Source organism: Vespula pensylvanica, chromosome 8 (assembly GCF_014466175.1).
Source record: "Vespula pensylvanica isolate Volc-1 chromosome 8, ASM1446617v1, whole genome shotgun sequence".
In the NCBI taxonomy this organism is placed as follows: Eukaryota; Metazoa; Arthropoda; class Insecta; order Hymenoptera; family Vespidae; genus Vespula; species Vespula pensylvanica.
This window is the reverse complement of record NC_057692.1, coordinates 4,536,187-4,548,815: the sequence shown is the minus strand read 5'-3', so window position 1 is coordinate 4,548,815 and position 12,629 is coordinate 4,536,187. Positions and strand designations below refer to the sequence as shown.

General features: G+C 26.9%; 6 protein-coding genes across 10 annotated transcripts; 4 read left to right on the top strand and 2 right to left on the bottom strand.

Annotated features, from left to right (window-relative positions):
- Positions 1-72: 72 nt before the first annotated feature.
- On the top strand, positions 73-3,020 carry LOC122631191 (alpha-ketoglutarate-dependent dioxygenase alkB homolog 7, mitochondrial). Of its 3 annotated transcripts, none has more exons than XM_043816564.1 (5): positions 74-686; positions 768-941; positions 1,114-1,241; positions 1,315-1,464; positions 2,017-2,144. In XM_043816564.1, exons 1-4 carry the CDS (start codon positions 414-416, stop codon positions 1,445-1,447), a joined length of 708 nt encoding a protein of 235 aa, XP_043672499.1. In that variant the 5' UTR covers positions 74-413; the 3' UTR covers positions 1,448-1,464; positions 2,017-2,144. The 3 variants fall into 3 exon arrangements, with proteins under 3 accessions (XP_043672500.1, XP_043672499.1, XP_043672498.1); XM_043816563.1 differs by lacking the exon at positions 2,017-2,144 and adding an exon at positions 2,884-3,020 and having other exon boundaries at positions 75-686; XM_043816565.1 differs by lacking the exon at positions 2,017-2,144 and having other exon boundaries at positions 73-686; positions 1,114-1,176.
- On the top strand, positions 2,062-4,437 carry LOC122631193 (potassium/sodium hyperpolarization-activated cyclic nucleotide-gated channel 1-like). Its single transcript, XM_043816568.1, has 8 exons — positions 2,062-2,252; positions 2,350-2,565; positions 2,663-2,825; positions 2,896-3,029; positions 3,165-3,352; positions 3,428-3,633; positions 3,697-3,906; positions 4,017-4,437. The coding sequence occupies exons 1-8, from the start codon at positions 2,062-2,064 to the stop codon at positions 4,224-4,226; spliced, it is 1,518 nt and encodes a 505-aa protein (XP_043672503.1). The 3' UTR covers positions 4,227-4,437.
- Positions 4,438-4,510: 73 nt separating this feature from the next.
- On the bottom strand, positions 4,511-5,650 carry LOC122631188. 2 transcript variants are annotated; one of them, XM_043816560.1, is made up of 2 exons: positions 5,516-5,650; positions 4,511-5,443 (listed from the first exon to the last, which is right to left on the bottom strand). In XM_043816560.1, the coding sequence occupies exons 1-2, from the start codon at positions 5,613-5,615 to the stop codon at positions 4,521-4,523; spliced, it is 1,023 nt and encodes a 340-aa protein (XP_043672495.1). In that variant the 5' UTR covers positions 5,616-5,650; the 3' UTR covers positions 4,511-4,520. The 2 variants fall into 2 exon arrangements, with proteins under 2 accessions (XP_043672495.1, XP_043672496.1); XM_043816561.1 differs by having other exon boundaries at positions 4,511-5,203; positions 5,516-5,631.
- A 978-nt stretch (positions 5,651-6,628) lies between these two features.
- On the top strand, positions 6,629-9,028 carry LOC122631192 (ninjurin-A-like). The gene has a single exon (XM_043816566.1). It carries the CDS (start codon positions 6,629-6,631, stop codon positions 7,298-7,300), a length of 672 nt encoding a protein of 223 aa, XP_043672501.1. The 3' UTR covers positions 7,301-9,028.
- On the bottom strand, positions 7,207-8,945 carry LOC122631187. Of its 2 annotated transcripts, XM_043816559.1 has the most exons (5): positions 8,804-8,945; positions 8,639-8,720; positions 8,322-8,533; positions 7,914-8,255; positions 7,207-7,820 (listed from the first exon to the last, which is right to left on the bottom strand). In XM_043816559.1, the coding sequence occupies exons 1-5, from the start codon at positions 8,921-8,923 to the stop codon at positions 7,476-7,478; spliced, it is 1,101 nt and encodes a 366-aa protein (XP_043672494.1). In that variant the 5' UTR covers positions 8,924-8,945; the 3' UTR covers positions 7,207-7,475. The 2 variants fall into 2 exon arrangements, with proteins under 2 accessions (XP_043672494.1, XP_043672492.1); XM_043816557.1 differs by having other exon boundaries at positions 8,322-8,720.
- Positions 9,029-9,964: 936 nt separating the features above from the next.
- On the top strand, positions 9,965-12,516 carry LOC122631189 (neurotrophin 1). Its single transcript, XM_043816562.1, has 7 exons — positions 9,965-10,240; positions 10,693-10,888; positions 11,105-11,152; positions 11,319-11,506; positions 11,587-11,646; positions 11,730-11,833; positions 11,981-12,516. The coding sequence occupies exons 1-7, from the start codon at positions 10,178-10,180 to the stop codon at positions 12,225-12,227; spliced, it is 906 nt and encodes a 301-aa protein (XP_043672497.1). The 5' UTR covers positions 9,965-10,177; the 3' UTR covers positions 12,228-12,516.
- The last annotated feature ends 113 nt before the right edge of the window (positions 12,517-12,629 follow it).

Sequence of the window (12,629 nt, the reverse complement as noted above, 5' to 3'; positions counted from 1 at the left end):
GACATTAAATAGAATTATATAAAGTGGGTATGTTTCCATATGTCAATATGAAGTTAGTTCAATGTAGATATGAAATTTTCAATGTGTTTAAAACCTTCCATATACATGATATACTCTATGAGCTATGAAAGTAATTATATTACTTTTACAAGGTCATATTTGTTTTAATTATTGTTCGTTCATTTCGTAGTAAAGATATTGTTTATATTTTTTTTAGAAATTAAATACTATTCTCTAAAGTGTCCCTTGAATACAATTTGAATTTGTCCACTTAATGTCTTTTAACGTACGAGATTACGGATTGGACTACGTAGATTCGTCATCGCCACGTGATAGAAGAAGAATAGAAGATTACGGATGATAAGAAATTAACAAACTTTATATATTAATGTTCTAATAATCATTTCGTAAACATGATAAAAGTTCCATTAGTGCGATGGGTTCAAAATAACTTCGTCTATTCGACTTCTCAACATATTATATTTAAATTTCCAAAATGTACAATTGCAAATTTGAATAATATAGTGAATAAGGCTGATAAAAACACAACAAATTGGAAAGATGCTTTATATAGGACTATGAAAGTTTATCCTAATTTTATTACCGAAGAAGAAGAAATTTCTTTGATGAAAGAAATTGACCCATATATGCAACGTTTACGATATGAGTTTTCGCATTGGGATGATGTTAGTTGAATTATATGATTTGCATTATTTTTACTGCAATGATTTGATTCTGTTCGTTCAATGAATTTAAATTGTTTATAGGCTATTCATGGTTATAGAGAAACAGAAAGAAAACAATGGAATGAACAAAATATGAAAGTAATTAATAGAATACGTCAAAAAGCATTTCCACCAGGAATGCCACAATTAAATTTAGTGCATATTTTAGATTTAACAGCTGAAGGATGGATAAAGCCACATGTTGATAGTGTTAGGGTAATATTTTATTCTTAATAGTAATATAATTATTTTATTCTTTCATAAAAATATTATTCCATGATTTACATTACTGCAATAGAAAATATTGCTAATGTTCTATGTATTATTATTTTTTAATTAATATTTTTTAATTAATATATTTCCATTATATATAATATTTTTAAAACAGTTTTGTGGAGATGTAATTGCTGGACTGAGTTTATTGAGTGATAGTGTGATGCGCCTTACAATGGTTAGTCATGAACAGGAATACAGAGAAGATTTTCTTCTACCTCGCAAATCTTTATATATTATGAAGTAATGATAAACATAACTTTTTCATGCATAATGTTATTAGTTCAATTAATGAAACATATGAAATGTCTTTCAGTGGTGTGGCAAGGCATAAATATAATCATGAAATTTTAAGATCAGAGGAATCCTATTTCCAAGGACAAAAAATACCTAGAAGTCGTCGTATATCTATAATATGCAGAAGTGAGGTAGAAGGAAATATAGAATAGATAAAATTGTTTCAATAGTAAGTATTGAACTAATTTAAATGCTTTGTGTTATATGATTATATTTATTATTTCTTTTAAAATATATTCAAAAGGAAAAATATCCTTTATAACTATATATATATATATATGTATATAAAAAAAATTATTACAGAAAAAAAAGATAATTTTCTAGAAATAAAAAGTAAAAAATACATTAACTATAGTGTCTCATGTGTTTACTTTAATAAAAGAACATCATATTTATGAAACATATATATACATGATTTTGAAACAAAAGTAAACTATCTTTTATAACTTTTATTTTCATAGTTTCATTTTGATAAGTTCATTCATTACAAAAAAGAATCTTTAGTTAACCCAAGTAAAACTAAAAGTATTATTTATATATAATTACATTATTAAGATTTATTTCAAGTTTCCTAACATGGATTTAATGGTATACGTATCTGATGAAATCAAATTAAATAAAATTAATCAGGTTAATAACAAAATTATTATTATATCATAAAAGCATAATTGATTATTTCAAATTTATAGTAAGCTCATAACAAATATTATTACTTTTGTAGCTAACTCCAAGCATTATCCATAATTGTGAAACACCGGAAATAGATATGGAACAAAATATAAAAAAACAAATTTCACATAAAAGAGGATTTTTGTATTTTTTATTTTTTAAACGTGCAGTATCTTCTAAATATCTATTTATAAAATGGTGCTTCAAAAATAGAGCAACAATAAATTATGAAATTAATAGACACTTTAAATATTATCCATATATGATACATCCTTTTAGCGTTTTTCGGTTATTTATTTTTAATATACTATAATTTGATATATATATAGTTATATAATAGGTTCATTATATTCATAGTTATATATTACACATATTACATTCACAGAATATATTGGGAAATAATAATGATTATTACCAGTTTTATAACCCTTATTATTAACCCTATATTTCTTGCATTTTATATGGATGAAAAGAAACAATGGTACATATACAGTAATATCTTAGATGGTATTATTTTATGCGATGTCATTACGTTTTTTTTTACTGGATATTACGATCATTGGAAAAGTATTGTTATTTTAGATCCATATATAATAGCAAAGTATGTAAGCAATTGGATTTGTTCATATTTATTTTACTTTTGATATTCATATATTACATTAACATCTATTATATTTAATAAAATGTTTCTCTATTAGAAAATATATCAAAAGTACATTTATAGTGGATATTCTACCTGCTATGCCATATCAACTAATTAATTTAATAGTCGATAAATCAGCTTGGTATTTTGTTATACTCAACTTAGTAAAGATTATTAGGATACGAACGATCATTGTTTATTCTCGAAGACTCTGCTCTGTGAGTATTTTGGAACTACTAAAACAATTTTTGCATAATAGAATTTGTTTTTTTATAGAAATATTTTTAGATATATCAGATTAATCGTCAATGGTATAAACTATTCGAAATGTGTATTATTATCATCATATTCGTACATTGGGCAGCATGTCTTGAATATTACATACCATTGATAGTGTCTAATGTTTTTGGGAGAAACAGAGGGTAAATATTTCTAAAGTTAACATTTGTTTCTCCATCTCCTCTTTGAGAGAATGTTTCATTCGCTTAATAATTTTTGTAGCATAGAAATTGTTTAAAGAATAATATAAGAACTTAAATTTGTATACATATATACAGGTCATGGATTGATTCTGATGCTTTAAAGGAGAGAGGAACAAATTTTCATAAATATCTAATATGCTTGAACAGAGCTACTATTGCTCTAGTTTGTTCTGCTCATTATTTAGACATGAAAACACCAGATGATATTTTATTTAATATTATATTATCAGTTATGGGTATTCTTGGCTTTATTTTTGCTTTAGGTAAATAACATATTTATAAATTGAACCATAAAATGATTAACATATTCTATATATTTGCATATTTTATACTTGTAGCACAGATTATGCAGTTTATAAATACATTACAATCAGCTACTAAAACACATTATAAACATTTTCAACAATTACAAGAATATATAAGATATAAGCAGTTACCATATAATCTACAACATCGTATTTTAGAATATTATAATTATTGTAGCAAAAGAAAATTTAGTACATATCAACATATAATACATCAAGTTTCCTCTTACCTGCAAGAGGTTTGAAAAAACATAAAATATCCAAATGGAACATGAAAATTAATAAGCTCTTTTTTGTTTCAGGAACTTATCTTGAACATTTATATGAAATTTATCAATAATGTGCCATTATTTCAATATATTCCAGAATCTATTATGTCACAGTTAATAAATGTGTTAAACTTCGAAATTTATTTAGAGAATGATATAATAGTTAAAGCTGGTGAAGAGGGAGATGGACTCTATTTTATTGCATCTGGCACAGTTGCAATCTATAACAATTTATGGAAAGAGGTTTTTCTAATGAAACTATATAATGTTTCAATGACTAATTATTTCTTCATTTAATATAGATTTATTAGAAGTATTTATTAGATTTATTAGAACATTTTATATGAATATAGGTTTGTCATTTAGAAGATGGAACATACTTTGGAGACGTTTTTTTATTTCTGAAAAGTATGCATCATAATGTTAATATTGTTGCTGTAGAAATTTGTGAGATTTATATATTACACAGAACGAATTTTCAACTCATTATGGAATCCCATCCAGATTTATTTAACGTTTTATATAATGCAGTGTCAAAACATGTAAAAAAATCTAGTCTATGATAACTTCTATTAAGGGTTTAAACATTATTTGATCTATAACTAATCAAAAGAGTAAGTAACTACCTTTGCAAAGGCAGAGAAATAAGAAGATAAAAGAATGATTGTTATTATGTTATAGCTTTAATATTTTACATTTGATCTAATATGATTTGATTATAATTTAATTTAATGTGCAGCTAAATAAAAATCTGATGTCGTTTAGTTTTTATTATTGATTTTAAATTTGGAGAAGAACCAAGTTGCAATTTCGATATTAATAATTATTTTATATCATTTTTCAAAGAATCACGATACCTAACGGTGAAAATTAGTTTTATACTTTCGAGGATTTTTATAAGATTGCTGATAGACCGTCATAAGTCTCCAATGTTCTGGATAATCGGTATCTCTGCAGCCGTTTACGATACTAAAAGGAGGAGATAAAGTTTCTATACTAAACGATCTTTTAGCGAATGGTGTTTTTGGACGTGGTACATCTATCTTTTGTGGTAATCGTCGAGACGCGTTATCATTCGATTCAGTACCTAAAGTGATTCCTACAGCTGATTTGATTAATCTAGGGTCATTCTTTTCTTTATTCTCATAGTTTACACCGCTCTTCCTGATAGAATATTGTGATCTAGAACGTTCACGCGAAATTGATTTTTGGATATTCATAGAATCCATGCATTTACAATGATGCTCGCAATTATTTTGATTCTGCTGTGAATTATCATAGCGTTTATCTCGATCTTCTTTTGCGAGATTCGTCTCATATATTTCACGATACTTACTGTCATTGTGTTTAGCATTATAATCGTTAGAACGCAAATGATCACGCCTCGATTTTGGAGCACCTTGTACAAGTTCAAAAATTGCCGGTGCAGCTCCTCCCTCTGATCCATCGATGTGAGTCGGTTTCGGTGGTTCATAAATTGGATCCACAGGAGTCTGCCAGCAAATAGCCAAATCCATTTTTGTTTCTGGCTTCTTATATCCTAATACGGAATCACATTGATACTTGGAGCGTAACTTATTACAACTATTACCCTTATTATTGTTTTGGTATTGTTCGTTCAAGGAGGGTAAATGGAAAGATTCCTTTAGCTTGAAATTCTTCAATATATCGTCGTTGACTTTATCAGGAAGTGGTTGATGTTTTAAATTCTCCGCGTGAAGCTTTTTTGCGATAGAAAATCTATCATAGCATGATAGCTTTTGGTCAGCTCTTTTAAGTCCTATTTCATGTTTTTTTTTATTTTTAGAATAATCAATCATTGCTTTTTTTAAAAACGAAATCTTCAAATTACCTGATACATATTTGGGTAAACAACATTCGTGAGTTCTCTCACATTTCGGAACATTTATCACGCCTGGACACTGAGCACAACATTTCTTATAAGGAATCATTTTAATTCGTTAAGTAGAATTTGGAACAGACGAATCAATCGTACGATGAAATATAATAAATTAAATATTCATCTAAATCCGACATGATCATATTACATTTATTTCGAATTGGCAAATACTACAATGGAATTTCTCGACGTTTATAGGAATGCGGTCGTGAAAGATTCAACTTTTATGTATATGAGTGCAGCGACTGTTTGCTTGACAACGGATCGTTCAATATTATCATCTCTAATTCTGTTCTAACGAAATATATGCCTATAACAATAATAGAGAAATTATAAAAATTGATTTTATCTATTCATTTAAATTCAATACGAAAAACAAGGATGAGATCATTGCAACGCTTTAAGGAAATTAAATACGAATGAATTAAAGAAAAAGATCTTTTTTACTTCTCTTTAAACGCCTACTTTCATTTCTTCTTTCTTGGAGAAAAAAAAAACTAGAATGAATACGTTTATAATACCATTGGGTTTTCTAAGTTTGATGTATCATTGGAATGAATCAGCTATCTGCGATCAAGTGACCTTTCGTACAGAATCGATGGAGACTTCGTAATGTTTAGTAGTCGTATGAACGTTCTATGGCAAGACATTTTTAACACCGATCTATAAATGTTATTTTTAAAATTATCAGAATTTTTTACGAAAATAAAATATAAACAATTATTTTTTTCTCTAAATAGTAGAAAATATCGTCGTACGTAATATTCTATAAATTACATCCGCACGTGATTTCGAATAAAGACTAGATCGCTCGTCTAATTATACAAAGAGTGATTCACAATATTCGAGTGTACATCGAGTTGTTCGCGTGTGTATAATTTTAATAAATATCACGATATATTAATGTTCGTTGCATTCATTTGTACTATTTTAAGTACCGAGTGTTTTTAAATGATCGAACGAAAGCGACAGCTATATAATTAAAAATCATTCCATTGTGGAAATCTAACATTCGTTTAAAAAATTAAAAGAAAAAGTTAATCCGTTTTTTTTTATGTGATCATAATGAATGAACGAACGAACAGTGATCAAGATGAAATTTTATATATGGATGAAATTCCGGATGAGAGTTTGCAACCGTTAACTCTCGAATTAAAAAATCCATTGCCACGCGTGGAACCGCGACTCGGTGCACTTTTAGAAACAGACAACACTTATAATCCACGACCAACTTCGGGTCCAGAGATAGACGATCTAGAACCTGGTATTCTTTCACGGCCAGGTGATAAAGGTATCGACGACGGTCTTATACCAGAAACATCGTTTGGACAACCGAATTACCCTAGCGGACAACATCCCTTTTTTCCGCAACCACCGATTCAACCGATACCGGATGTGAACATTTACCAGCATAAAAAGACTCTTGCTCAAGGAATGATGGATTTAGCATTGCTATCAGCTAATGCTAATCAATTGCGTTATGTTCTACAAACCGACGGTCGGCATCCATATTATTATCCTTCATTGACAATGATTACTTCCAGTTTACTTATTCAAGTTGTAGTTGGAATTGGATTAATTTGGAATAGTAGATACGATGTAAAGGTCGACGCGCAAATGTGTAAAGCTGAAACAGCTAATAATTGGACTGTTATCGGTATATTTCTCGTCACGGTTCTCAATGTTTTTATTTCATCGTTCGGTGTAATTGACCTGATAACGACTCCCACGTCGTGACATTTAGATAAATTTCTGTTTAATACATATTAGGCCTAACTAATTTGATTTTTTTAAATTTCTGCTAACATTTTTTTTCTTATAAATGAAATCTAGTTGACGTATGGTATCCTTATAAAAATCCACTAAAAGTTATAATTTTACATATGCTTCATAAAAAAATATTATAGCAGTATTAAACTCGAACGCACAATGGCACGATCATTAATATATTTTTCAATTGTAATGCGAGCTCTTCTTTATTTTTTCCAAGTGTTTCTTTTATTTGATTTAGTTGAATGGTTACATCCATTAACCATTTATTAACTTCACATTTGATATCAGATGTTCTTAATAAACGAGATGTACATTGGAAAGCGTTACGACATTCCAGACTGTCTTCTGTTTTTTCTGAGTAAACAGAATATAATTTCTTTTTTATGACATGTTCCAACAAAGAAATGAAACTACCAATTTCATCCCAACTTATTCTATTTATATTAATATCTACAGATTTCTCATATTCCTTGATCACACTTATCTAAAATCAATGAGATTATATTTCTAAATTAATTTTTTCAATCAGATTATATCTTCATATTTATACAGTAATTAAATATATAACAAAATATACCATCCAATCATAAAATAGATGTTCTTTTTCCATCCATTTTAAATGTATATCTAACATCACTCCTATAGCACGCAAATCTGACTTTTGTTGTTTACATTGAACAAAATTTGAATCTGTATGTAAGGCTAATAAATGCTTTATAAATGCAATTTCCATTACATTCATATGTGCAAGATGATCAAAATTCAAGCTCGCATCGTGAGCTTTATTTAACAATTTAACTTTTTTGCAAATTAATTCGGATATATGTTTAATATTAAAATTTACTTTACTATTGTGATGGATAATATTTTTTATTTGTGTATGTACAGAGCATGATGTTTCTACTGTAGATACTTCTTTCTAAAAAATATTATATTTTAATAATATGTTTTATTTTTAAATATTTTTTAAAATTTGCATATTTACCAAAGATATATCAGGGCATGAACATTCCCTTCCTAAAAGACTAGATGTCAAATTGACACGTACCACGATATTTAAAACATTTTGTGTAGCTAAAAGCCATGCAAAGGCTAATAGAAGTACTCTATTATTATGGCAGCTTTCTGATAAACCATAAAATTCAATCGCTGGATATTGTAAAAAAGCGAAATATAATTTTGTAGCAGATAATTTATCTACAACATTATATTCATATTTTTTTAATTGTTGCAACAAAACAAAAGAATGCAATAAATGAAAATAAAAAATATATGTACACACAAAGAAAATGACAAACTTACCATATTCCTCAAAGTATATGTCATTTTGCTTTTCTTTCGCCGCATAAAAGCTTAATATGTGTAATATCGTCCATAATATATCCTGGAAAATAAAGAAATTTGTCATTAATATAGACAAAGGTTTCAAAATATGATACAAACTTATCCGTCGATATTGATACTTACAGATTTTTGCGTGGTATTATTATATTTAGATAACCTAAAATATTCTGGTTGAATTGCCACTTTAATTGATAAATTCAAATGTTTACATAGCAATTCTATAACATTTTTAATATCCGACATGATTTGAAAACACTAGTTATAACTTATAACGCTGGCAACTAGACACATTACATCACGTGATTATTCATTCGACCAATTATCTATCTCGTATAATAATAATAATAATAATAATAATAATAATAATAATGATAAAGAAAAGAAAATCAATAAAATCGTATGAAATTAAAAAAATGTCATTTTATAAGGTGTTCGTCTAAATTAATAATTAACAAATGTATTAAGGTTACATTATCTTTTATATATTTTGTTATAGAACAAAATAATGCTCAGAAGTAATATACAATGTACAATCAAATGTTTGAAATATTTTTAGAATTTAGAATAACTATTAAATAAACTTGTTACCGATAAAAAAAAACCACAGCTAATTTTAAAAGAATTTATAATCACTTCCGCGATTATAGTTAACAACTGCGGTTTAATAATCGTGATAAAATTTCCCGTTCCCAATTAGCGGAAATGACACACTGTTGAGCGGGATTTATTTGGGCATTCCCACCTCTTTGTAATATTTTCACTCGTTTTTACCTTTGAAGATGCTCAATGTTTACAAAATCTGTTATAAGATGTCTATTTGTATATAAATATTTTTTCCAGTCATTACGTACGGTCCGTCGTTGTACACTATTGTCGCTCGTTATACACATCTCATTACCTAAAAGCATACTTTCAACGATGAAAGTTTACGCAACCTTCATATTAGCGTATTACAATTTAATATCGCGTCACAAAATCCGGTTCCCAGTATCATCTTAGTATTGTGGTTAGCCGGTGGTAAATAACCACAAGTGATTAAATGTACATACATATATCCGTGTTCCCCCACCAACGTGTTAATCCTAACCTGACGATCTTCGTATCTCAATGTGTTGTCCTTTATTTCTTTGAACGCAATGAATTATTACCGTGAATTAGGAAGATTTTTCTCATCATTTTTCTAAACTCATTCTATTTAATAATTTTGAAAGTAGTTTTTAGATGAATCTAAATAGAACATTTGATTTTGATTGTCGTATGTAAAGTGTCAATTATTATTGACACGGCAAAGATAATTAAAAAAAAAAAATAAAGAATATATATGATACGTATGTATGATGTATATATGTAAATGTATATGTGTACACAATAAGTGAATATACAAAGAAGAAGAAAAAAGTAACAAAATATAGGGAAAAAGTCTAAGAGAAGACTCAAGAGGAAGAAATAAGGAACTACTTTGTTGTGTATAAAAAAGTATTCAATTGAATCAAAGAAATGACGAAACGAGAGACTAATAGTTTTGGTCGGATTTTCGTGAGTGGATATATCGTACTTCTGGTGAGTTTTTTTTTATCAAATTTAAAAATAGTTTTTACCTGTATATTATATATATAAAAAATATATTTACATTCTTTTACATTTTACATTTGTGTCTTATAATATTTTAGATTTTATTATAATATAATGATACGTATAATGTATAGTTTTAAGATAGTCTAATTCAAAAGATTATATATACATCGTCGTACATCTTACCGAACGCGGGCAATTTAAAACGTATAAATAGTTTTTTTCAATATTTGTTAAGATGCGAACGCTTTTTCTTTCTCTTAAATTAATCCTGTATTAATTTTTTTATGACGTTAACGTAAATTTTGTATTTATAAATCTGAAAATCAAATTTCATTTCTTATCAAATATTTATTAAATATATATTAAGAAATTAAATTTTCCAGAATTCAAGGATAATATGAATTATTATACAATCTTGTGGTATTTCTATTTTTTAGTTTTTCAAAAATGTTCATACTTATCCACGTGGAGAATTTGAATTCTCAGAACCGTCAGTGGATAGAAATTGGGAATCGAATAATAATGACTCTACACAACATGCAGTTCATACTAAAATTATTACATTTGATAGAAAGGATCAATCATCAATTTCTACAACAAACCAAATGTATGATCAGGATAGAAGTATAAGAGGTCAGATATTTCAAGATGATGATCCAATTTTAATTAATGAAACTTATAAACATAGTGAATTAATTGCTATTAATAACTAAGCCAAAAATAATAATATTAATGAATGAACTATAAGTATATAATATAATACTTTAGAAAGGGAGAGAGAGAGAGGGGGAATTATAATTTAAATATTATATATATAAAAATATTTTTTTGAATTCCTTAATTTTACAGGAACTCAAATAGGACAAAGAAGATTACTTGAACAGAGAAATAATATTGGTAAATTACAAACATTTTTTAAAATACTTTTTTATATATTTTTACTTGCAATTGATAAATTGTATGTGTGTGTGTGTGTGTATTTATGTATATATACATCTTTGACAAAATAGTACAGCTTATACTTTTTTAAATATTTTTACAAAGTTTTTTTAACAACACTTAGATGGAAAATTTATTTTTCCTACTGAAGATACATTAACAAGTGAATCACACAAAGCGACATTATTATCACCAGCACCAGTTTGTAATGGAACAACTTTTTGTGAAAGAGTATTTGAATATCCTGAAGAAATAATAAATGCTGCAATTCAGCAAAATAATAGTATTAAATATTTAGCAACTGTAGATGCGGTGAGAAGTAGCCTTTTGTTTTTATATATCATATTAAATTTTTTTATAAAATCAGACAATAAAATGTTCATATATTCTAGATACCTGATGTTGTACAGAGGATTGATGCAACAGATGATGCACCTCTTTGTCTATCTACTGTAAGATTTATAATTAGAAAGATACATATGCTATCAATTTTTTGTTGTGTTAAATTCATTATTAATATCAATCATTATTCTAGGAACAAGTAATTTATCCAAAATCTGCAGAAACTAAGAACAAGGAATGGTTATTTGTTATAAATCAAGAAAATTTTAAACAAGGAGTACGAATTGAAACATGCAGGTTTGTAAAGCTTTGCTCTATGCTGTAGAAATAGTATAACAAATATATTATGTAAAAAAGAATAAATATTATTACTAAAATCATATATCAATTATTTTTATAATATATAATATATAATTTTATAATATAATTTATTATTATTTGTAGTAATGAAAATAGTGAATGCAATATAATCAATGGCCTTGCTGAAGGCTATAAAACTACATGTAAGCAAAAGTACATTTACCGTCAGCTAGCTGCTGTTTCTAATAATGGTAAGATTAATCCAGAAATGTTTCGTTTCCCATCAAGTTGTTGTTGTCATGTTAAATTTATTGGAAATTCATTGACCAGAATGGGCATAATTGGTGATCAAAGAAATCAAAAAACTGAGATAAAAAATCGTAAAAAGTAAAATACTACTTTTATGATACATTTATAAAATTTATATGCCACATTTTACTTCACAAAAATTTTACTGCATTTTCAATAAATATTTTTATTTTTATTAAGCAAATAAAAAATTACACATATATAATAAATATTTAATGATTGTTAACCCCTAAAGGTTCACATAAAAGTTCTCGTAACAGAGTCTATAGACCATTAAGGGTTAATGTTAAACAATTTTTTGTAATATATAAAATTATCATCTTATTACAATAAAAGAAAAGATTAACAATTTATGTTAAACATAAAATTTACACAATGTTATGAACTTCTTATATAATATTTATAATAATACAGTAAATAATTAATTAAGTAACTTGAGCAAATTATATATTTTCTTAATTAAAAATAAAATATACAACAGATT